This window comes from Semicossyphus pulcher, unplaced genomic scaffold, assembly GCF_022749685.1.
Source record: "Semicossyphus pulcher isolate SPU_LCO1_2020_fin unplaced genomic scaffold, fSemPul1.0.p SCAF_14, whole genome shotgun sequence".
NCBI classification, from domain to species: Eukaryota; Metazoa; Chordata; class Actinopteri; order Labriformes; family Labridae; genus Semicossyphus; species Semicossyphus pulcher.
In genome coordinates, this window is record NW_027211648.1 from 1847985 (window position 1) to 1873258 (window position 25274).

The following is a 25274-nucleotide window of genomic DNA, read 5'->3' on the forward strand; positions in this document are numbered from 1 at the left end:
TGATGATTCTGAGTGACAGCATTAAGTTGGAGTTATCTAAGGTTCTATATTATTTCCTGTTATTCTTTCTAACAGATCAAAGTGTTGCTTTGTTTTCATGTCAGCATTGAGGAATTCTCTGAAGAAACAGACCTTTAGATTTCAGCTCAAACAAATCAATAGTGTGCACCAGAAACATGTTTGTCTTAATGCAGAGGTTCATATTGATTCAAGTCAGTCTCAATACAACACTCCCATTCCCACATGCACATATATTTCTGGAGTGATTTAATGTCTGTCATCATTCCTTCTGTCCATACTGTCTGTGAAGAAGTCCTCTTCTAACCTGACTCCAGTGTTACGAGATGGAGGACAAACATTCACAGTGTGTCACTTTACAAAAATGACTTTTACAGTTGAGCTTAAACTAATAAGAGGCTTCAGCAGACTGAGCGACACATATCAAGTGTTTAGTGTTTGACTGTCTGCTTGTTGAGCTGCAGTGGAGGAATAGTGACTCAAAGAGTGAATTTGGTTGTGAATAGTTTGAAACGTTGGTGGACACACACTTGATTTGGCTGACTCAGACTGCTGAAGCTTCATATTAGTTTCACATGAACTTATGGAGTTTCTCCTGCTGTGTAGTTTTGTTAGGAAGGGACCACTTCACACTCACTGGGGACAGTAGGAATCATTACTGCCACTAATGAGTCTTTAATGTGCAGAAAGCATGTGGCTGTTATTTTAAGACTTCAACAAATGTGGACATGTCCTTTTTATTCCATAGACCTACTAAGCCCCAAATACAGTAAGAAGAAGGTCATTTAATAAATGAATGAATGAACAGTGTTTAGTCCAACATGTGTGATGTGTTCATGATTCTCTAATTACAGACGTGACTGAGATCAGCAGCATGTTATGAACCTGTGCTGACATGAAAAGGTGTTTGAATGTTCTGTTGACATTTGGATGATGACTGCAGAAGGCTGACGTTATGATGATCCACATAACACACTGGAAAAGTCACTCCACTCATTTGAAGGAAAATCTGCATTTTTATCTTCATCATTTATTCAGATTGAGTCGCTGCAGTTTGTCAGAGAGGAGCTGTGCTTCTCTGGCCTCAGCTCTGAAGTCCAACCCCTCCCATCTGAGAGAGCTGAGGCTGAGCAACAACAAGCTGCAGGATTCAGGAGTGAAGCTGCTGTGTGGTTTTCTGGAGAGTCCACACTGTAGACTGGAGACTCTGAGGTCAGAAACCATGTTTTACTTCTGTGCTGAGATTAATATGATGTGAAAGTTGTGTTGACACTAAAGTGCAGACATAAGGCTGATATTATACTGATCCACACTGAGTATCTTAATGCTAAAGTCTATTTTCTTCTTCACTGCTTTAGTCCATTGACTGTAGCAGAGCAATGTTGAGTTCCACATTTAAAAGCTTGATAGAAGAAGAAAAATCCTACACTGTATAATTCACTGTGAACCTCTGAAACACCTGATTTCATCTTTTATTCCACATCATGTTTTGAAATCAATCAGTAATAGATACATTTATTAATGATTTCAGTTTGTAGCAGCAGAAAATAACAAATATATTCAGTATTTTCTTTTCCAACATTTAGATGCAAATATTTGTTTGTTGTAACGACTGAAAAGTTTAAAGTGAAGATGCTTTGAGTTTCTGGCTCCACTATTTCTAAAAGAAATACTGTCCATGTCTTTGTTCACATTCCCCAAAATTCATTGGGACATATTTGGCATCTTGGAAACTTTAGTATTTTGAGTGGACTCTTCAGTTGTTTTCTGCTGCTTTTGATTGTATTTCTTGTTTATTGTGTTTGGCTGCACAGCATGAGTTTGTATAGATGGAGCCACTGGTGCTTCTTGTGTTCCGCCCTGAACAATGAGGAGAAATAATCCCACAGTGATTGGGTGATGTTTCCTCAGAGACATCTGGAGTGAAATGAGGAAAGTGCTGTGATTTCCCGGTACGAGGGTGGACACAGAAGCAAACCATCTCACACTTTCAAATGAAAAGACCCTGAAATGTTTGAAATGGGTCAAAGTATGAGGCCACAGTGGCAGTTTTTCTTGAAGCACTATTTTTAATGATCAGTCACAAGGGGTAGCAGGTTTCTTTTTTTTTTTTCAATAGATTTTATAGATTTTTATCGAAACCAAACATAAACAGCATACAAGTGCTCTCTGTATTTACAAAGATGTCAAAACAGGAAAATAAACCACCATCCAAACCAAAATGACTTCAGGTAGCTCACGACTGTCCTCACCCCAAAAGATAAAAATAGAAAGATACAAGTTCACGAGAAGATAACAGGGTGGATGACGTTAATAAAAATAAATAAGTAAGCAAAATAAAAACAGATGAACAATAAAATTAAATTTAAAATACCTAAATTAATTAAATAATGCCATCAATACAACAAAATTATATTTACAATTAAATATTCAGGTAAAACCAAAGCAAAAGCAGAGAAGGGGAGATCCAGGGGCTGGCAGTAACAGATATAATAACACAAATCATCCAGTGGAAGTATACCAGTATAAAGCATATTTACCCTTATTTACAGTGTCCCGGAGGGGCGGGGGTAAGTACCTCAAAAAGGCCGACCATGTTCCCTCAAACAAACTATCATCCCCTTTCATTCGCGCAGTAAGTCTTTCTAAGGGTAAAACTTTATACGTGTCTTGGTACCATTGTGTGACAGTTGGAGGTTTGTCACTTATCCACTGCTTTAAAATACATCTCCTAGCCAGAAACAGAAGTTTGTCACAAAGTTTGAAATCTGTTCTACTCAGAGATAGTGTTTTGGAAGGCAAGCTTAATATGAAGAGGCCAGAATCCTTTGTAACTTTAAGTGAGAAAATCTTACTCAATTCCTGGGCTACGTTGCTCCAAAACCTTGTAATCAAACGACACTCCCAGAAGCAGTGAATGTATGTCCCAACACACAATTTACATTTGATGCAAAGGGGAGAGGTCCAGTTATCCATCTTGTTAAGTATGAATGGTGTTATGTGGGATCTATGGAGTATCTTATATTGTGTTTCTCTCATTCCGTTGCAGATAAATGTGGTTTTGGCCGAGACTGTTGCCTCATGCCGGTCATCTTCGATAAATTGCCTGCCAAGATCGCGTTCCCACTTCTGTATCACCTTCCTTATATCTGATGGATCTAAGGAGTAGAACAGCGAATAGGAATGAGATAGGAAATGTCTTGTGTCTTTTTGATTCAGTACAAATAAATCTATATCACTGAGAGAGGGAGTGCCTGTGCGGAGATTTTTCACCTTTGACAGAATAAAACTACGGAGTTGAAGAAACCATAATAGTGTTCAGATGCAATGTTGTATTTTTGTTGAAGCTGTTGGAAGGACATCAGTGTATTGCCCTGGTATACATCCCAAATAAGCCTGATGCCTTTCTTATGCCAACTATCAAACACACTATAATTAATTCCTGGGGCGAACTCTTCATTCCTAGTCAGAGGCGTTAATGCAAAGGATGAAGTGTTTTCCCCAAAATGCTTTGTAATGTCTCGCCAGACTCTGATAGTGTTGTAAATAATAGGGTTACGCTTAATGTGTGGTGACCTCTTTTTTCCATAATTAGTGAGTTTACTCAGCAGGGAGTAGGGAGAAGAGAACCCTTCATCAATACTCGCTTCAGATTTTAAATGAGACTGGAGCCAGTCCCAGACTATTCGGGTGTGGCAGGCCCAGTTCTAAAATCTCAGATTGGGTAGGGCTAGGCCCCCTCGTTCCACCAGCAGTTGCAGCGTCTGAATTCTGATTCTGGGTCTTTTATTGTGCCAAATAAATCGTGAAAAGGCCCTTTCTAGATCTAAGATAACCTTCTTTGATATCCATAATGGTAACATCTGCAAAGGGTAAAGCAACCTGGGGAGTATGTTCATCTTTATGAGACTGATTCTGCCCATCCAGGAGAGAGGAAGGTCACGCCACCTCTCGAGGTCATTCTTAACTGTTCTGATTGTAGGCACAAAATTAAGTCTCCTCAGGTCCTCAACATTAGATGACACTTTAATACCAAGATAAACAAAGCCTGAGGTGGCCCATCTGAATGGAAAGTTTGTATCTGAGCTTGTTCTACTATAATTCCCCAGGGGCATGGCCTCACATTTTGTGTAATTTACTTTGTAGCCGGATATGGAGCCAAATGAGTTTATAATTGACAGAGTGGCCGGTTCTCTTTCAAACATTCGTTCGGTATCTCACTATGGGGTACCCCCCTCTGCGTAGTCCTCAGAAGCCCAATAACATTACGCCAGCCACATTGGCTGGCAGTCGTGACGACTGCATCAAGAGGAGGGACATCCTCTCCCTACAAAGGGGCTGATGCAGTCTCACCAGATCATTCAAACACCTCTTCTCGCTTCTATCTCAGGAAGCCTTATCTCCCAATACGACTGCCAACGGGATTACTAGTTTAACGGTCCACAGATTGAGCTAACCACTCGATCGCCGGGCGCTAATTTTTCCGTGTCGTGTACGGAACCCCGATTTCTTCACCATAGAAATCGAGGGTTTCACGGAGTAATAAAGAAGCTACTTTTGCTGTCTCCATACAGCTAACTGTAGCTCACCTGTTAGCCTGTCACCAAACAGTAACACCAAGCACCTTAGCCAAGCTAGCCACCTTCCTAGCATTAGCTAAGCCTGCCTCCACATTAGCTACAGCAAAGCTAGCCTCCACACTAGCACCCCGCGTAGCTAATCACTACTTCGGCTACAGTTCTGACATCGACCCGCTCACCATGGCTCAGTCGAAGCTCACTGTACCGCCCGACAGCGCACAAGCCACACCGTTATTCACGCCTGTGCTAGCAGTTAAACCCCCTCCACAGGACTGTGTATGCGGGGCTAAGATATCGGCTATGGACACTCACCCAATATGCGTTGCGTGCCTCGGAGTGCAGCACGCCCGGTCAGCGCTGGATATACCGGGCTCATGTGAGCACTGTAGCCGCTTCACTCTTAAGAGTCTCCACCGGAGGCTGTCGCGCCAGGCAAGCCTCGGTATACAGGACCCGCTGTTAGCAACGGCGGCGCCCCTGATGGAATATGATGACTCGGCCACGCCAGGTACGAGCTGGGGTGACACTCCCGTGCCCGAAGGGTTTGATGATTGCATGCCGGCGGACAATTTCGGCTCGCTGTTAGGCGATGATGGAGAGTCTGATAACTCGGACGTCTCGCCCGACATTCTCCTCTCCGAGGGAGATGACGATGATGATTCATCTTTCTCATCGGCACAAATACCGCAGACTACGGCGTTAGCTGCGGGAGGAGTGACGGACAGGGCTCCATCCCCGCTCATCAGAGGCATGGATCTGCATGAAGTATGCAAGAGGGCAGCTGAGAAGCTGGATATCCCATGGCCGAAAGTGCAAGCTGAGACCTCCTCATCTCGTTATGAGGGGAAAAGGTTACCAAAGGCAAAACGGGCAGCCAGGCAGCTTCTACCCATTTTCCCTGAATGTTTGGAGGAGACAATGTGTTGTTGGAAAACTCCATTTTCTGCTGTGAACCCGGTCCAGGGGGGGTCAGCCTTTGACTGCGTGGACATGAAAGAAAAAGGCATTTACAACATGCCCACAGTTGAACCCCTGGTTGCCTGTCACCTGCACCCAACTCAGAAGTTATCTATGTCTTCCTCTGGCCCCACCCTGCCCGCCAAGGCAGATTGTCTACAGTCCTCCATGACTGATAGAGCTTATAAATCAGTTGCCACATCTGTTAGGGCTCTCAATGCATCCTCTCTTCTCCTGGCTTATCAGGCTGAACTGCAGGAGCAGATGACTGCTCTACCAGCAACTGAGTTATGGGAGGAAATTTGTGTCATCACCGACCACTGCCTCAACCTCACCAAGTGCGCTGTGCAGTCAGCGGGGAGGGCCATGTCCACCATGATTGCCTAGGAAAGGGCCCGGTGGCTCAACCTCTCTGACCTGTCTGACAAGCAAAAGCGTGACATCCTGGATGAGAGCGTGGATCCAAGTGGGCTGTTTGGCTCGGCTGTTGCGACCATGCAAAAGCGGTGTGAGGAGAAAAAGAAAGAGGGAGAAGCCCTGCAGCTTTGCCTTCCCAGGAAAACTCAGGCCTCTGTCACTCCTCGCCGAACCTTCAACCCAACTGTGACTCAGCAGGCCAGTGGCACAGCCTTCAAGATTCCCAGGCGCCCAGCCCCCCAGCCTCCAGCGCAGAGTCAGCCAAGGCCACCAAACAAGGGACCCTGGCCGAAGAAATCCTTCGCCTCGGCGGCTGCTCAGGGGGGTCCTCCTGCCCCCGGCCCCTCCCAGGGAGCAAGGAGGAACAAGCGGGCCTAGCAACTCACTGATGCCATGTTGCCCTTCTTCAGCTCTGTTCCTGAGCCTGTTCCAGAGTGCAACCTTCATGCAGCGTGCAGGGCCCAAGTTGGCGTCCACAGCTCAACGCCCCATGAAGAGAAAGAGAGACTGTTGACCTGTGGTAGCTGTTCACATGCTCCCTGTATGTCTCACAAGCACTCACATGTGTCCCACATCCATAAAGTTGCCCCCAGTGCAGCCAGGCATGTTGCCAAGGGCACTGGGGAATAAAAAAAAAAAAAATACACTGTTGAAAAACAATGTAAAAATAAAACACTGTGTGTCCCCTCTATTAGAGGTGACAGGCCATATAAGCACTGCATCAGTGCAGGCCTCCCACAGTGTTCCCCTTGCGGTCTGCCACACCGCTCCTCCACAGGGGGGCGCAATTGCACCCCCAGTGGCAGGAGCTACTGTGACAGCAACTCTTTCTGCAAGGAAAGAGAGCTGGGAAAGTTGTGGAGCATCGGCTTGGGTCCTCGGGACAATAAACAGAGGATACAGGCTCCAGTTTGCCATTGCCCCGCCCAGCTTCACAGGGATTGTCTTCTCCCGTGCGCAGGGGAAATCAGCACTGATACTCAAGGAAGAGATATCATTGTTGTTGAAAAAAGGAGCAATACGAATTGTGCCTCAAGAGCAGAGCCAATGCGGCTTCTACTCGAGGTATTTCCTCGTACCAAAAAAGGGGGGGACAGGGCTCCGCCCTATCCTCGATCTGCGAGCTCTGAACAGACACCTAAGGTCATACAAGTTCAGAATGCTGACACACGCTGCGCTGCTGTGTTTTGTGCGCCCCGGTGACTGGTTCACTTCAGTCGACCTGAAGGACGCATATTTTCACATACCAATATATGCTCCTCACAGGAAATTCCTGAGATTTGCCTTCCAAGACACAATCTACGAGTATACGGTTCTACCTTTCGGGCTTTCCCTAAGCCCTCGGGTATTTGTGAAGTGCACAGAGGCAGCTATTGCTCCTCTCAGACAGCAGGGCATACGCATAGCCATGTACATCGACGACTGGCTTTTGGCTGCAGAGTCCCACCAGGGTGCGCTAGAGCACACAAGGTTACTCCTGCAACACCTGGAGAGCTTAGGGTTCAGAGTGAATCAGGAAAAGAGTGTGCTGACTCCAAGTCAAACAGTCTCTTTCATTGGTCTGTCTCTGAATTCGGTTTCACTCAGAGCCCACCTGTCAGCGGAGAGAGTGAGGGCATTTTCAGCATGCCTAGCCCTCTTCCGCAGGGGGAAGTTGTTACCCTTCAGGACATGCCTACGTCTTCTGGGACTGATGGCATCAGCCATAGTGGCTATACCATTAGGCCGTTTGTACATGAGGGGTTTTCAACGCTGGGTCGCATCCCTCGGGCTGGATCGCATCCCTCGGGCTGGATCGCTCACTTCACAGAAATCGCTTTGTCAGGGTTTCAGTGGACTGTATGGCAGCACTTCACCAGTGGAAACTCCCCCTATTTTTGACACAGGGGAGTCCAATGGGACCTGTCCTATCCAGGAAAGTGGTCACGACAGACGCATCCCTGCAGGGGTGGGGGGCCACCCAAGAGGGCAGAATTGTGAACGGGTGTGGGCTCCCCACCTTCGTTTGACCCACATAAATTCCCTGGAACTCCTAGCAGTTTCCTTGGCACTGAAGCACTTTCTCCCCTTTATAAAGGGTCATCACGTGCTTGTAAGGTCAGACAATACGACTGTGGTCAACTATATCAACAGACAAGGCGGACTGCGATCCCTTCAGTTGCACACATTGGCTCACAGACTGATTTTGTGGAGCAATGTGCATCTCCTATCGTTGAAAGCCACCCATGTGCCGGGAGTACAGAATTGTGGGGCAGACCTACTCTCCAGAGGCAACCCTCATTACGGAGAGTGGAAGCTCAATCCAGAGGTAACAGAGCAGGTTTGGGCGCTTTACGGTCGCCCGGAAGTCGACCTGTACGCCTCGAGAGAGAACAATCAGTGCCCCATGTTCTTTTCCCTGAGAGACCAGGAGGCACCAATGGGGATAGATGCACTAGCCCACGAGTGGCCGCAGGTTCTGCTTTACGCATTCCCCCCTCTGGCTCTGATCCCACCGACGCTGGCCAGAGTGCAAGAGAGAGGCTTAACACTCATCCTGATAGCCCCTCATTGGCCGGGGAAGCTTTGGCTGGCAGACATCAGCCGACTTCTTTACGACCGGCCATGGCCCCTCCCTTTACGCAGAGACCTGCTATCACAGGCGCGAGGGGAGATATTTCATCCTCACCCAGAGAGGCTGGCGCTCTGGGCTTGGCCCGTGAGAGGCTGAATCTGGATGCAGTTGGACTTCCACAGAATGTCATTAAGACCATTCAGAGTGCTAGAGCCTCTTCCACCAGGTCACTATATGATTGCAAATGGCGTGTGTTTGAGGACTGGTGTTCAAGGTCACAGGAGGTGCCTTTCCAGGCCTCAGTTCCTATTATTCTCAGCTTTCTGCAAGATTTGCTGGATAAGGGAAAAGCCTTCTCCACCGTTAAGGTTTACTTGGCTGCTATTGCAGCATGCCATGTAGGTATTGGTGGTAAGGCTGTGGGACAACATCCCCTTGTCAGCCGTTTTATGAAGGGTGCTCGTCGTCTGCGTCCGGTGTCCAAACAGCTGGCCCCATCATGGGATTTGCCAACTGTTTTGGATGCGCTGTCTCACCCCCCCTTTGAGCCTTTAGATCAGGTATATCTTAAGGTTTTATCACTTAAGACGGCCGTGTTATTGGCACTGGCGTCTGCTAAGCAGGTCAGTGATATCCATGCATTTTCAGTGCATCCTGACTGTCTTCAGTTTGCCACAGGATATGCACGTGTGGTGCTAAGGCCAAATCCAGTTTTTGTACCAAAGAATCCTACTTTGGTGTGTCTTCCACTTGACCTAGCTGCCTTTTCACCTCCTCCTTTTTCCACCTCGGAACAGGAGCAGTTACACAAATTGTGCCCAGTGCGTGCCTTACGCATTTATGTGGACAAAACAAAAGGTTTTAGGAAAACTGATCAGCTGTTTGTGTCATGGGCAAAACCTCATACTGGTAAGCCTATTACAAAACAACGGCTTTCTCATTGGATAGTCGGGGCCATTTCTATGGCCTACAGCAGCAGGGGGCTTCAAGCCCCAGCTGGTTTACGCGCTCACTCCACAAGGGGGATGGCAACATCCTGGGCCCTGTTTAGAGGCGTGTCTATCCAAGATATATGCTTTGCGGCCAGTTGGGCTTCACATCATACCTTTGCAAGGTTCTATGCACTGGATGTCACTGCGCTCTCTCTAGCGCATACTGTGCTGAGTGTGGGCTCCTCTGAGGGCCGTGAGTCGTCAGCCTAATTATTGGCAGTCGGTCTTCAAGATAAGCTTGTCTAGCAATACGGGAGTCAGTATATCCCCATAGTGAGATACCGAACGAATGTTTGAAAGAGAACTTTAGGTTACAAAGGTAACCCCGGTTCTCTGATAACATGAGTGAGGTATCTCACCAGACCACCCTCCTTGCCTGAAGCGAGGAAGAGGTGTGCTTATTTTGAATGATCTGGTGAGACTGCATCAGCCCCTTTGTAGGGAGAGGATGTCCCTCCTCTTGATGGAGTCGTCACGACTGCCAGCCAATGTGGCTGGCATAATGTTATTGGGCTTCTGAGGACTACGCAGAGGGGCGTACCCCATAGCGAGATACCTCACTCATGTTATCAGAGAACCGGGGTTACCTTTGTAACCTAAAGTTCTGATACCTCAGGATTTGATAGAAAAAGTAAAACGTCATCAGCATATAATGCTATCTTGTGAGTAGTCCTGCCTAAAGTAACACCGTGTATATCCTTACTATTCCTGATGCGTTCCGCTAGTGGCTCTAAAGTGAGGGCGAAAAGGAGGGGGGAGAGCAGGCAGCCCTGTCTTGTCCCTCTACCGAGCGGGAAGGGAGAAGAACGCATGCCATTGGTCAAGACACAGGCCTCTGGTGATTGATAAATAAGTTGTATCCAGTTTATAAACTCCTCTCCTAATCCGAACCTGCTCAGGACATCCCACATGAACCTCCACTCCCCCCTATCGAACGCCTTTTCCGCATCCAATGATATAGCTAATGCCCGGTGTTGCATCTCCGAGGAGTACTGCACCACATTAAGAAGTCTTCTCACATTAGAGTACGAGAACCTCCCCCTGATAAAGCCTGTCTGATCGTCATTTATAAGTGAGGGTAAATAATTCTCCAATCTTCTGGCCAGTACTTTAGAAAGTATCTTGCTGTCCACATTTATAAGGCTAACAGGTCTATAAGAGCCACATTCCTCTGGTGGTTTATTTTTCTTCAGGATTAAAGAGATATTGGCTAAATTTAGAGAGGGAGGGAGACATCCATTCCTGAAGGAGTCCAAAAACATATTGGTCAGAGGGCCCGCCACAACTGGCCCTGGTGCTTTCCCACTTTGAAGTGTGCGGATAGCCTCCAGGACCTCTTCCCTGGTAACCGGTCTATTCAGGAGCTCCTGTTGTTCTTCCGTAAGAGAGGGGAGACTGATTTGATCCAGGAAGGATTTTCTTAGATCATCCGATGTATTGCATTCGGTGGAATATAACTTGTAGTAGAACTGTCTCATAATGTACATTTCTTTTGATTCATGAACTTTGTCTCCATTACTATCTTTAAGTTATGATATTAAATTAATGGCATTTCTGCCCTTTGCCAGACGGGCAAGAAGGCGGCCAGGCTTATTGCCGTGTTCATATAACCTCTGTCTGGCAAAGAGGATAGAAGCCTCTGCTTTGCTTGTTAATAGTTGATTAAGTGCCGATCTTGCTGCTTCTAAGTTTTTGAGATTATGTTTAGACGGAGACCCTTTAAACTTGTTCTCTAAATCCTGGATCGCATGTTCCAATTCCAATTGCTTCCTGCTTGTATCCCTCTTATGAGCTGCTGTGTAAGATATAATGGACCCCCTCATAAACGCCTTAGCAGTTTCCCATAACAGGGAAGGATTTATACCTGGTGTGTTATTTGTTGCCAAAAAAAGTTTCCATTCCTTCTCCAGAAAATCCAAAAATGGGGGACTACTTAAAAGTGAGGAATTAAGTCTCCAGTGGCGTGTGGAGGGATCGAGATAGGGGTGGGGTATAGTCATAGATACCAGGTTATGATCAGACAATGTACATATTCCAGTTGAGCATGCTTTGACTCTATCTACTACATCTCTAGACACCAGAAAATAGTCGATTCTTGATAGAGATTGGTGGGGGTGGGAGTAAAAAGTGTAGTCTTTTGCCGTTGGATTTATAATTCTCCAAACGTCAAAGAGACCCAGATCCGCACACAGCCCCTTCAGCCTTGTTGTCTTTTTTGATATAAAATTAGGTTTTGATGGAGATTGGTCCACACTAGCATCCTGAACACAGTTAAAGTCTCCTCTGAATACTGTGAAGGGGGTCAAACGTGGGGATGCCGCTGCGAGCAGTCTAGAAAAGAAAGAGGGCTCGAATGCGTTAGGGCCATAGACAGAGCCGATGAGGATTCGCTCCCCATCAAGGAAACCTGAGATAAAAACAAATCGTCCCTCATCATCCTTAATAACCTCGTCCAGAGTAAACGGTAGTTTCTTGTGAATGAGAATGGCTACTCCTCTACTATGTGAATTGAAGGATGAATAGAACACCTGGCCTATCCAGCTTCTCCTTAATTTAATGTGTTCCAAATCTGTCAAATGTGTTTCTTGTAGAAGGGCAATTTGTGCATTGTCTCTCTTCAATAAAGAAATAATCTTCTGCCTTTTTACAACATGGCCGACCCCCTTGACGTTTAAAGAAATAATCTTAATGTCACTCATGGTTGTTATATGAAGATAAGATATACGCCAATAATGCACAGGCCAGATAAGGTTCAGGGTCGTGAGCAATGCTAACATAGTAGCTTTATATTCCCAAGTTGTAGCGAAGATGAAAACAAAATAGTAAAAAAATAAACATAAAAGAATACATATATATTCAGCAGAATTCAATGGTGGTGAGGAGGTAGTCTTACATTTCAGAGCACTGCGAGCAAAAAATCTGCCTCTGAACAATGGGCCTTGAACACTGAAATAGACCTCAACAGGCCTAAGAAAGAACAAAAAACACAGCCATAATAACCAGGTTTGTGTAACGGTTACAAGCGGTTGTATGACGCTGAAAGCGCAGGTAACACCGAAGAAGAGCAACAACCTCAATCTCTTCAAAAGACTCCCGCCCCCACGACCTAGATAGATTCATATCCCTTTAGAACCCGAAAATAATAATTAAAGAGGGATTATGTCAGACCCCTTGCTCCTCAGGGGATATGATGCTTTAGCCACAGCTCCAAATTGCAGACATCCCTTTTTTTTCAGACTAGGCTTAGTTCAACTTTTAACCTTTTGAGTTAACATCACTAAGTGCAGTGTGGCTATAATTTAGACTACAATACAGCAGTTCAAACTTAAATTACCGAGTGACATCTGTCACAAAAAATACTGTATATTTACCCAGTGGTAATCGTTGCACAGTTCACGGCAGTCCATCCGCAAATGCCTGCGCAGCTCGGGGGGACTGGAAAGCATGTTTCTTTCCGTTGTACGTGAAGGTTAGGACGGCGGGGAACCTCATGAAGAAGCGGATGTTCAGTCCGATCAGACGTTCACACGCCTTGTTGAAGCTGCGCCGCTTCTCCTTCACTGCAGCCGAGAAATCCTGCTGAATGTACAGCTTCTGTCCCTCATGAGTCAGCTGCCGTCTATCCCTCAGTGCAGCCATGATCCGTTGTTTCTCCCCGGAGTTGTGCAGCTTGATGATGACGGGTCTGGGGCGGTCGCCGCGGGCGGGTCCAAGCCCTCTGTGCGGCCGGTCGATTTTGATTATGCCCCGTTTAGTATCCAAGTTCAGTATTTTCGGCAGCCAGCGTTCAAAGAAAGCAACAGGTTGCTCACCTTCAGCTCCTTCCTTTAGGCCCACAACCCTGATATTGTCCCGTCTCGCCCTGTTCTCCATATCGTCTGCTTTTTCAGTGAGAGTTTGTAACTTCTTCTCAACTTCCCGGAGCTTGTTTTCGGAGGTAGCGAGCGTGTCTTCCAGTGTGGACACTCGGCCCTCTGCTTCGTCCAGTCTTTTACTGTTGCCTTCCACCCGGGCTGTCATAACTTCCAGTGCGTTCGTAAATTTGACCAGCTTCTCCTCTAACATCTTGCCGATGCTCTCGGTAACTTCTTGAACTAGCTGTGAGGAGTAGCCACCAGCACCCGCGCCGCCATCTTGCACCTCGACATCCTGTCGGCCCCTCGTTGTTCTTTGAGATTTACTTGTTTTTTCAGGCGGAACCGAGCCACTTTCCTTGCTTGACATCGTTAGGAAGCTTAGAACGGTCAGCAAGATATAAAAATGCCAGTCTGTGGTGCGTAAAATTTAATTTTCGGTCGATGGGAGCGGGAGCTCAGTGCCAGTCCGACCTCTCAGCTCAGTGAAGTCATACCACCCCCCAGCAGGTTTCTGGATGTTTCACAGAACAACCTAAAACCAATAGGTTATCAATATCAGATCTTCATCATTCTTTCTACACATATAGTGTAGACTCTTACAATCTCCATTCAAAAAGAATTCTGATCATGCATTAGTTTTTCTTTTTCCAGTCTTCATATTTTGCAGATATTAGTGACATTTTCTCTGGTAATGTCAGCTGCAGCTGATTCAGAACGCTGCTGCTAGAGTCCTCACTAAGACCAAGACAGTAGATCACATCCCTCCAGTTGTGAGCTCTTTACACTGGCTCCCTGTCTGCCAGAGAATAGATGTCAAAATACTACTGTTTACAAAGCGCTGATTGGTGTGGGGCCAAAATACATTTGTGATCTACTGACACAGTACGAACCATCCAGACCAGTCAGGTCGTCCGGGACAGGTCTGCTTTCTGTCCCCAGAGTCAGAACCAAACATGGAGAAGCAGCGTTCAGTTTTTATGCTCCGTATATCTGGAACAAACTCCCAGAAACATGCAGGTCTGCTGAAACACTCACTTCTTTTAAACCAAGGCTGAAGACTCACCTGTTCACAGCTGCCTTTTATTACATTATTTTAATATATTTATTTGAATCACTATTTTTGATATATATTATTTATATCTGCACTGTAACTTTAACTGTGATATTTTAAACTTAATTTCTTTGACTTTAATTGATATTTATTGACTTTTAATTGATCGTATATTTGAACCTATCACTTAATTCTTTTAGCTGAATCAATATTTAATTAGGAAGGTCAGGCGAAGGTCAAATATAGCAGCAGCAGCCTAACAGCAGCCACAACAACACAACAGAGCAGGATTCAAGGTCTGTTTGAAGGGTTAAAAAAGGACTCTGATGTAATGAGGACAAAACTATCAGTCATAGTGTTTGTGATTGACAACATGAACAGACTGTAAATAGATTTTATTGATCAAAGTTCAGTCAAACTTTAGAAGCTGGATAAAGATGAAATGACACATCAAAGTCATTTGAACAGGTCAAAAGGTTCAGCATCCTTCAGATAAACAAGTGTTACAGCTGCTTAAAGCCACATGAAGTGATGATTCTGAGTGACAGCATTAAGTTGGAGTTATCTAAGGTTCTATATTATTTCCTGTTATTCTTTCTAACAGATCAAAGTGTTGCTTTGTTTTCATGTCAGCATTGAGGAATTCTCTGAAGAAACAGACCTTTAGATTTCAGCTCAAACAAATCAATAGTGTGCACCAGAAACATGTTTGTCTTAATGCAGAGGTTCATATTGATTCAAGTCAGTCTCAATACAACACTCCCATTCCCACATGCACATATATTTCTGGAGTGATTTAATGTCTGTCATCATTCCTTCTGTCCATACTGTCTGTGAAGAAGTCCTCTTCTAACCTGACTCCAGTGTTACGAGATGGAGGACAAACATTCACAGTGTGTCACTTTACAAAAATGACTTTTACAGTTGAGCTTAAACTAATAAGAGGCTTCAGCAGACTGAGCGACACATATCAAGTGTTTAGTGTTTGACTGTCTGCTTGTTGAGCTGCAGTGGAGGAATAGTGACTCAAAGAGTGAATTTGGTTGTGAATAGTTTGAAACGTTGGTGGACACACACTTGATTTGGCTGACTCAGACTGCTGAAGCTTCATATTAGTTTCACATGAACTTATGGAGTTTCTCCTGCTGTGTAGTTTTGTTAGGAAGGGACCACTTCACACTCACTGGGGACAGTAGGAATCATTACTGCCACTAATGAGTCTTTAATGTGCAGAAAGCATGTGGCTGTTATTTTAAGACTTCAACAAATGTGGACATGTCCTTTTTATTCCATAGACCTACTAAGCCCCAAATACAGTAAGAAGAAGGTCATTTAATAAATGAATGAATGAACAGTGTTTAGTCCAACATGTGTGATGTGTTCATGATTCTCTAATTACAGACGTGACTGAGATCAGCAGCATGTTATGAACCTGTGCTGACATGAAAAGGTGTTTGAATGTTCTGTTGACATTTGGATGATGACTGCAGAAGGCTGACGTTATGATGATCCACATAACACACTGGAAAAGTCACTCCACTCATTTGAAGGAAAATCTGCATTTTTATCTTCATCATTTATTCAGATTGAGTCGCTGCAGGTTGTCAGAGATGAGCTGTGCTTCTCTGGCCTCAGCTCTGAAGTCCAACCCCTCCCATCTGAGAGAGCTGCAGCTGAGCAACAACAACAAGCTGCAGGATTCAGGAGTGAAGCTGCTGTGTGGTTTTCTGGAGAGTCCACACTGTAGACTGGAGACTCTGAGGTCAGAAACCATGTTTTACTTCTGTGCTGAGATTAATATGATGTGAAAGTTGTGTTGACACTAAAGTGCAGACATAAGGCTGATATTATACTGATCCACACTGAGTATCTTAATGCTAAAGTCTATTTTCTTCTTCACTGCTTTAGTCCATTGACTGTAGCAGAGCAATGTTGAGTTCCACATTTAAAAGCTTGATAGAAGAAGAAAAATCCTACACTGTATAATTCACTGTGAACCTCTGAAACACCTGATTTCATCTTTTATTCCACATCATGTTTTGAAATCAATCAGTAATAGATACATTTATTAATGATTTCAGTTTGTAGCAGCAGAAAATAACAAATATATTCAGTATTTTCTTTTCCAACATTTAGATGCAAATATTTGTTTGTTGTAACGACTGAAAAGTTTAAAGTGAAGATGCTTTGAGTTTCTGGCTCCACTATTTCTAAAAGAAATACTGTCCATGTCTTTGTTCACATTCCCCAAAATTCATTGGGACATATTTGGCATCTTGGAAACTTTAGTATTTTGAGTGGACTCTTCAGTTGTTTTCTGCTGCTTTTGATTGTATTTCTTGTTTATTGTGTTTGGCTGCACAGCATGAGTTTGTATAGATGGAGCCACTGGTGCTTCTTGTGTTCCGCCCTGAACAATGAGGAGAAATAATCCCACAGTGATTGGGTGATGTTTCCTCAGAGACATCTGGAGTGAAATGAGGAAAGTGCTGTGATTTCCCGGTACGAGGGTGGACACAGAAGCAAACCATCTCACACTTTCAAATGAAAAGACCTTTTTGCAGATCACAGATCAACTCTAATGCAGTTCAAATGCAAAAATACAAAATGATTTTAATGATGTAAAATTAAAGTCTTTCCTCATGTTGATCTATTTTAAGTGTGTTACAGTATTTTAAAGCTTCTCTTATTTGAATCAGTCCTCATAAATGTTTGATCTTTTGAACCTGATCACAGATTTGAACATCATAACAGACCAAGCAGCACTAAACTTTAACTTGTATCAGACTGAGAGTGTATTATATTTGTCACACTTGCAGAGTTGAAGAGGTGAAGTCACTGCGTCTTTATTGAAGTAGCAGCATGTTGTCATTAATATTAATGAGAGCTCTTTTTCACTTTGTGTATTTCACACATTTGAACCTGCATCCTGTTGTGTTCAGGTGTTTGGAGTTTCCATTTTCTGAACTTTGACCTTCTTCACCTTCTTCAGCTCTGAACACATTATTAAACATTCAAGGATTTCATGCAGGAACATTGTATTCTAAAGTCACATCATTTATTCTTTATTCAGATTGAGGAGCTGCAGTTTGTCAGAGAGGAGCTGTGCTTCTCTGGCCTCAGCTCTGAAGTCCAACCCCTCCCATCTGAGAGAGCTGGAGCTGAGCGACAACAAGCTGCAGGATTCAGATGTGAAGCTGCTGTCTGATCTGGTGAAGAGTCCACACTGCAGACTGGAGACTCTGAGGTCAGTCCATGTTGGTTTCAGCAGTATTGTACTAAACACAGTTATTATCACAGCAAAGATCCAGTATTGTCTGCTAAACCTCCAACCCTCCCAGTGGCTGCTTTCCTCAGTGAAGCTGTGAGAGGAGAACAGAGACAGGCTTCAGGATTGGACAGAAACACAGAGAGAGAACAGACAGCCAATCAGATCAGCACAAAGCGTGTTGTGATCACATGTTGGATTTGATGTTAAGACAACTGTGGTCCGTTTCAGAAAGCAGGTTCAACAAACCCTCAGTCTAACCCCGGACTGTGGTTTGACTTACTCTGAGTTAAAATTCGCTGGCTCTTTGGTTCCAGAACAGCTGATCAGAGTTAGTTCAATCAACTCTGAGTCGGTTCAGCCGGAGTTAAGTGCGTGCACGCTGACTATAAAAGTCAGCATTCATGGAGCCCCGATACCACGATTCACCATGGCAACGGTACACGAAAAGAGGTCCTCCTACGTCACACCAGTGGAGCTCTAAATCATCACGCGGACGTTCAGCGAATACGAGCATGTTTTTAGAAACATAAAGTAACACGGCTGCAGCTGCAAAAGAGAGAGAAGCGGCGTGGGAAGAAACTGCTGCTCGAGTGAACACGTACGTTTGAACTGGTCTGTTTATTTAATACTTAATCACGACCGGAAGCTAAAATGTATCTTAATTTAGGAGCAATGCAGCGGGAGAAAAACGTACATGGAAGCAGTTAAAAATAAAACACCAGAACATCATTCAAAGGTGCGGCTCAGGCAGAACAGGCTCATGGCTGAACCTCACTTCAGTCATGTTTTAAATATTAAACTCATGAAATATCATTCAGTGGCTGTTTTAATGTGCATTAGCTTTATCCCTAACATGATGCTGACTTCACATACATTATAACTTATGGTGATTAAACTGAATGTGTTAGTTTAAAACATTTCCAATAACTTACGGCGTCTTTTGAGTTTGAGTTCATCTGAGCGCTCTCGGCAGTGGTGGTGGAAAATCTCAAAATGATGACTTTGACACAGATTTGTCTTTTGATTTTTTTATCATAATTATAAAAGACGTTTGCAAAGGGGTCAGAGCAGCACAGAGACGCTACGTTTTTTTTATTTGTAACCGCTCAAACACACGCGAGAGACGGGCTGAATGAATGAGGAAGTAATGAGGGTTTTATATTCTAGAGGGAGGAGACAGAGCGAAACTCTGAGCTTCCTGAAGAAAACCTGCTCCCCACCAGGTTAGGTCCACAGACACGGTTACCATAGGAACCAACTCCGAGTTAAAGTTACCTCTCTTTCTGAAACGGACCCCTGTTGTTGTGGTCATGTGTACAGGACATGAAGCTGGATCACAGCTGACAGCATCACAAGATGTTTAGAGACAGTGGTCGTCGTTCATCAAACTGTCGTTCATCAAATCTGATCTCAAAGTGTTCGTTCTCTCATTTCAGCACTAAACTATTGATCAGTTCATCTTTGTCACAGCTCTGAGATCAGTCTGCCTGAAGCCTGTAAATCACTGTCTGTTATTACACAGAACCACAGTTACATTTAGTAACCATGGTCTGTGTACAGAACAGAGCCTCTGCTGAAGTCCAGAAATCACAGCTGATGTTTCTGCTCTTCAGTCTTTGCATGAACATGAAGGACTTTTAACATCATATATAGTTTATATATCTGTCCATGTGACGGCAGCTTGTCCAAACATTTCTGTGACAGACACCATTTTTACACACTTTATGTGATATTTCTCATTTTAAGCACTTCTACTGAAGTAGTTACACCATGTTCTGGGTGAATACTCTTCTCTGATTGGCTGCAGGGTGTCAGTTACTTCCTGACAATGGACACCTTTAAGTAGTTCTGGATACGTATACGCTGGCTACGTAGCATCAGCCTGTTTCTACAAGGACTGACCATGGCAACGGGTACAAAGTCAAAGCCTGTGTTTACAGTTAATGCAGCTTGGTAACGAGCTAACATCGAACCACAACAATGAGGGACTTCAACAGCTCTTTGACCTTATTGGGAGGATCTGAGAACTTTGCTGACTGGGATGCAGCTGAAGAAAAGAGAGAAACTTTGATTTACAGCACTGAGGAGGGAATTCACTAAGAATGAATTACGGGGCTGATAGCTCCATAAACTGCGCATCATTTGCACCCGCTATCTGCTGCGTCTCAAGGTTCCATTCACAAAGCAAATTGCTCTGATGATATTCAAGCACAAACACGCCCATGAAGTTTGGCAGCTCCGTGCAGTTTGCTCTTGTTTTGTGTCTGATTGTGAAGAGAAGCTGTCTGCACCTCCGCTCTCTGCTGCGCCGTGCTGCGCTCTCAGGCATTAACTGAGCTCCACACTGACGGATCTCAGCTCCATGCACAGATCGTTGATGAGCAGGGAGAGGAGGGGGCAGCTCTTTTTACAGCGTATTGTAAACTCCAGACTCGACAGGTGTTCACTAGTTTCACTCACTGTAACGCAGCTTCAGTTCTTTAGACGAGCGCGCACCAGCAGCTCGTCCATATAATAATCCCCGTCACGTGTAACGGCTCCAGACCGTCTGCACACATGTGGAAAGTGTGCCCGTGTGCAGGGGTTGAGCCTCGCACGGCCCCGGACTGATTGATCTTCCGATTATAATAATAATGACAGAAACATGACATATAATACTGCTTTCCTATAATAGAGGGAGAGACGGCGCGGGACAGAGACAGATGACCCAGAGTGTGATCTACAAGCTGTTTAGTGGAATTTATAACAATGTGATCCAGCAGTGAGCAGTTTATAATCCTGCAGCGCAGCGAGGACACAGATCTGTGTGTGGTTCTCAGGCTCTGCCTCGGACTCAACAGGGTCGCGATCGCTCCCGTATTTCCGCGCACAACCTTTCTAAAGAATAAAATACGTCTCCACAAGCTGTGAATGAGATGAGCAGGAGGTGATCCATGCGTAGTTTATCAGAGTTATCATGAGCGCTCGGGGAGGAGACGGACGTTAGGAGAGGAGCAGATATGACACAGATGTGTGTGTTTTGCTGCTCTGTACCTGAATCAATAACGTGGCGATCTGTCCGTATTTCAGCGCACGTTTAAAGTATAAACTTGTCTGTCATGCTGTCATATGTCCATATGCTGTGTAGTTCATATATTTCACAAACACAGAGCTGTGGAGGCATCAGGCTTCATGATCAAACAAAGTTGTTCGTACAAATCCTGATGTTGATTCCGGGACAATGACTCGGCTGGTTAGCTACATAGTCTTGTTGTTAATGTCAAATGATATTTACTTTATGTCAACTGTTAATCATGTTGTTGACTTTAAGTCTTGCTAGCATACCGTTAGCTTTCTCGCTCACAGAGAAAATATCTCCTGTTTCCAGGTCAAATCTGAGACCTGTTCTGTTTCCGTTTTTATTGCATAAGAACCTTATTAGGTTGTAATGACTGTTCCAGGTATTAGTCAAACCCTCAGGTGTTAGCGGCTCTGGCCTCCATGAGTCCACAGATTCCTGATAACGGACACGTCGTCGGGCGTTATCCAGAAAAAATGTCACAGAGAAACTGATTTGAATCCTGAGAGAAGTGAATCCATCTTTACAGTGAGCAGTGAATATGTCTGTGTTGCTGCAGTCATGATGCGTTCAGGGTCTCTGAGCAGTGAAGTTCCACTGTGTAATTAAGTCCTGTTAAGACTTGTGGTGTGAACAGACTGAAGTCTCTGCTGGTCTTTAAACTGGATGTGCTGCATCGCTGACTGACAGCTGATGAAGGGACTCTCTGTAAACACTGATGTATGACTTCTGTTGTCTGTCTTCTTCTCTCATCAGGTGGAGGTATTGATCTCTGTCAGAGTGTGAGCGATCAGGTCGATGGTCGTGTTGTCAGAGGATCAGCTGTGTCCTGATGATCCAGAGGGTGAAGCAGCAGCATCAGCTCGTGTGTGTGGAGGCTCTGACTGGGCCATGTTACTGGGAGGTAGAGTGGAGAGGAGAGCTTCATCCAGCAGTGACTGACAGAGGACTCACACCCAGTGGAGACGACTCTCGGTGCTGTAGTCTAAACTGCTCTGAGATCAGCTCCACTGTCAGACACAAAGTCCACCATCATCCCCGTGTGTTCCTCTGGCTGTGACAGAGTATCATCACAGTATGTGGACTGCTCTGCTGCTGCTCTGTCCTTCTACACAGTCTCTGCAGACACACTGAGACTCCTCCACTCCTGCTGCTCCACCCTCCACCACCTCCTCCACCCTCCACCTGGACCTGGACTTTATGTAGTCTTAATTTCTGAACCAAAGTGACTCTGCAGGTTAGTTCTTTTTAGGACACATTCATCACTCATTTAAAGTGCACACAGGTGACATGACTGTGATCTGGTGTGCAGCCTTTGGTTATCTGTTTTTCTCTGTGTCATACCTGCACACTGTTGAATGATGGAGAACATTATACTCTATCGAACAGACTGATCACATTATGCATGAGAGTGACATTATGACTCAGTGTACATTTCTCTTCTGTATGTTCACATTCTTGTTTCATATGAATAAACCGTTATATTCTGTAACAGACGGCATTATGAGCAGAAACCAGTGAGCTGACACCACAACCCTGATGAAGGTGTTAGAATGGAGATAAACTTCACATCACTTTCTCTTAATGCCGCACGTTGAAATAAATGAGAAGGGCTCCAATAAGATCAGCGAGCCTCTAAAATGTCAGAGCCCCCGCCTGCATCAACATGTGAGCTGAATGTTTCTTTCCTCTGTGCTGAACAAACAATATTAAAGACAGTGTTGTTATTATTCCAGCTGATTCTTAGGCCCTGTTCACATTTGGTATCAGCATGTGGTTTGTGTGATCCGATCACAAGTGGTCAGCTCTAAGCACAGCTGTTCACACCTGGCGTTAACGAGCCTCTCGTCTTCAGTGACCACTTGTGATGGGATCTCACTTTCCCGCTCTGTATGCAAATAAACACGGAGCCTCATTCACCTTCATTAGACTTTAAAAAACATCAAATAATAAGAAAAAACATGATGCAGACTCACAGCACAGAGAGGGGGGGGCTGCTGAGCACGAGCACAGAGGGAGGGAGGGAGCGGGTGAGTACGGACTGAAGTGATGACGTGATATAAAACTGTGTTTGCTCATGAAGCCTGATGCTCCTCTGCAGCTCTGTGTTTATCAGTGAAATATATGAAGCACACAGCAGACTGGAGTCTCTGTTAACAGTGAAGAAACAGACAGAAAGTTCTGCGTGATGAACACACAGATCCACGTTATGAAACCTCTGTCTCCTCCCCGCGCTGCGTTATTATAAACTGTGATGAGCGGCTCGCGGGCACAGACTGTACAAAGATATATACATACATACTTTACATATACAGTCATTTATATAGCAATAGCAATTTTATTTATAAAGCACATTCCATTACAGGTAAGCTCAACGTGCTTTACACTGGGGGTAAAACAGGAATGCAAAAATACAACCATGAACAACATAAACATCAAAGCAGTTAAACGGTCATCAAATGTACATTAGACACACCACATAGCAACCAAACACACACACACACACACACACACACAACACTGCACAGGTGATCACATGTACACACACACAAAGTAACTATTCACACGCTTGGGAGAATAGATCGGTTTTGAGTTTGGTTTTAAAAGTAGAGTTGTGATGGACCTCAGGTCAGCAGGCAGCTTGTTCCAGAGAGAAGGACCACAGTAACTAAAGGCCCGCTCACCAGACCTAGATCTAATGCTAGGTAGAGCTGAAAGACCTCCACCTGATGACCTGAGGGGCCGGATTGGGTTGTAGTCGGTGAGCAGGTCAGAAATATATACGGGAGCTGAACCATGACGTGCTTTGTGGACTAATATTAGGATTTTGAATGGGATTCTGTATTGTACAGGGAGCCAGCGAAGTGTTCTGAGTACTGGAGTGATGTGTTCAAATGTTGTCGTACGTGTGAGGACTCATCACTTTGGATGAGCTGGAGGCGTCCTGCTGATTGTTCGGACAACCCCGCATATAGAGCATTACAGTAATCTAACCTACATGAGATGAATGCATGGATTAATGTGTCAGCATCGGGTTGGGATATGAATGATCTGAGTTTTGATACGTGTTTCAAGTGGTAAAATGCTGTTCTGGTAATATTTGTAATGTGTTTCTGGAAGCTCAGGTCCGGGTCCAAAATATTGATTTCTGACGTGCTCGCTGTAATTCAGAGACATTGATTCCAGGTGTGAGTCCATCATCTGTCTCTGATTTTTAGGGCCAACTACGAGTATCTCAGTCTCGTCTGTGTTCAGTTTTAAGAAGTTTCTGGACATCCAGCAGTTAATGTCACATGTTGGCCTCAGTTTCACCTCTTTCTTCACGCAGCCAATCCCATTGTACACTTCCATTTAATCACAGTGACTTATTATAAGCACAATGTGCTATTTTCTCATGTGAATTACTGGGTATATTGCCTTATTTCAAGGTTATCGCAGCAGCATTGGATGCTACATTTAACCCCATTTTCAACATCATGAAAATTATTCTGAAATCTTTTATTTATATCAGAAAAAATGTTGTTTTCAGAGGTCGAACTAGTTTTAAGATTTCAGGTGTCTTTTGTTGAACTCAAAAGTAGTCCACCAACTGTGACAACACTTTATAGAAAACCTCTCTAATTATAGTTTATATGAGTTCATTGTGACCAATTGGCACTGAACTGAACCCAGGAGCGACACACAGACAAAGGTGCGAGGTTCAGGGGGTTCATTGTTCACACAGCGGTTGCTCAGGAAAACGGGGCTTTCAAAGTCCGTGTGGTGTTCTCAGCTGATCCAGGTGGAGTGAGGTGAGTCTGTAGAAGCTTTGATGCTGAGCTGGAAGAGGCACAAGGAGCTGACGGGAGGCACGCTCTGAGAGCTGGCATACTCTGGCAGCCTGCAGGTTCCAGTGTGTGGCTAATGAGCAGCCACCGATTGCTACCAGCGAGCTGCGGCTGCGGAGACGAGGCTCCGGTGCCTCAGGAAACCACACCCCCCAGCCTGCAGCGGAGAGAGGGAGAGAAACACCACACCACTGCCCCTACACGAAAAAGAACTACAAATCCCAAAAGTAACTCAAACTGGAGACAAAAAAAGAGTCCAACCATGACATTCATATCATAAACTGTATAATCACATAGAAGCAAGGACAGTGTGAATATAATACTAGTGAAAAGAAGAAGCAGAAAAAGACACTGTGTGAATCCTCTGTTAGTTGTTGGTCCTGAAACTCACACATGCACTCAGAGGACATATACACATGCATCACTGTGTGGAGTCACAGACACACAGTAAAAGGGTTCAGGCTCACACACTTCCATCATTCTCACATGTGAAGTTATTTTCATTCTCAGTCTCTTAAAATGACCTGAGACCGTCTGTGTGTTCGCTTCAGAAGGAGTTTAAGAGCTCTTGAAAAAGACCATCACTAAACTCAGCCAGTGTCACTAAGTTTGTCTCTAATGAAAGCTGCATCGTGGAGCTTGTATCTGGTGTGCACATTAAAACACAGGGATCCAAGAGCCCTTTAACCATT

At 44.7% G+C, this 25274-nt stretch overlaps 1 protein-coding gene across 1 annotated transcript in view; it reads left to right on the forward strand.

Moving 5' to 3' along the window:
• The window catches only part of LOC138590817 (protein NLRC3-like), a 51457-nt gene extending 29275 nt beyond the window's left edge, over window positions 1-22182 (forward strand). Inside the window, exons 7-8 of the mRNA XM_069661201.1 lie at window positions 17500-17673; window positions 21512-22182. Of these exons, the coding sequence (XP_069517302.1) occupies window positions 17500-17673; window positions 21512-21524 (187 nt within the window). The 3' untranslated portion in view covers window positions 21525-22182. The remainder of the gene's footprint in view (window positions 1-17499; window positions 17674-21511) is intronic.
• The last annotated feature ends 3092 nt before the right edge of the window (window positions 22183-25274 follow it).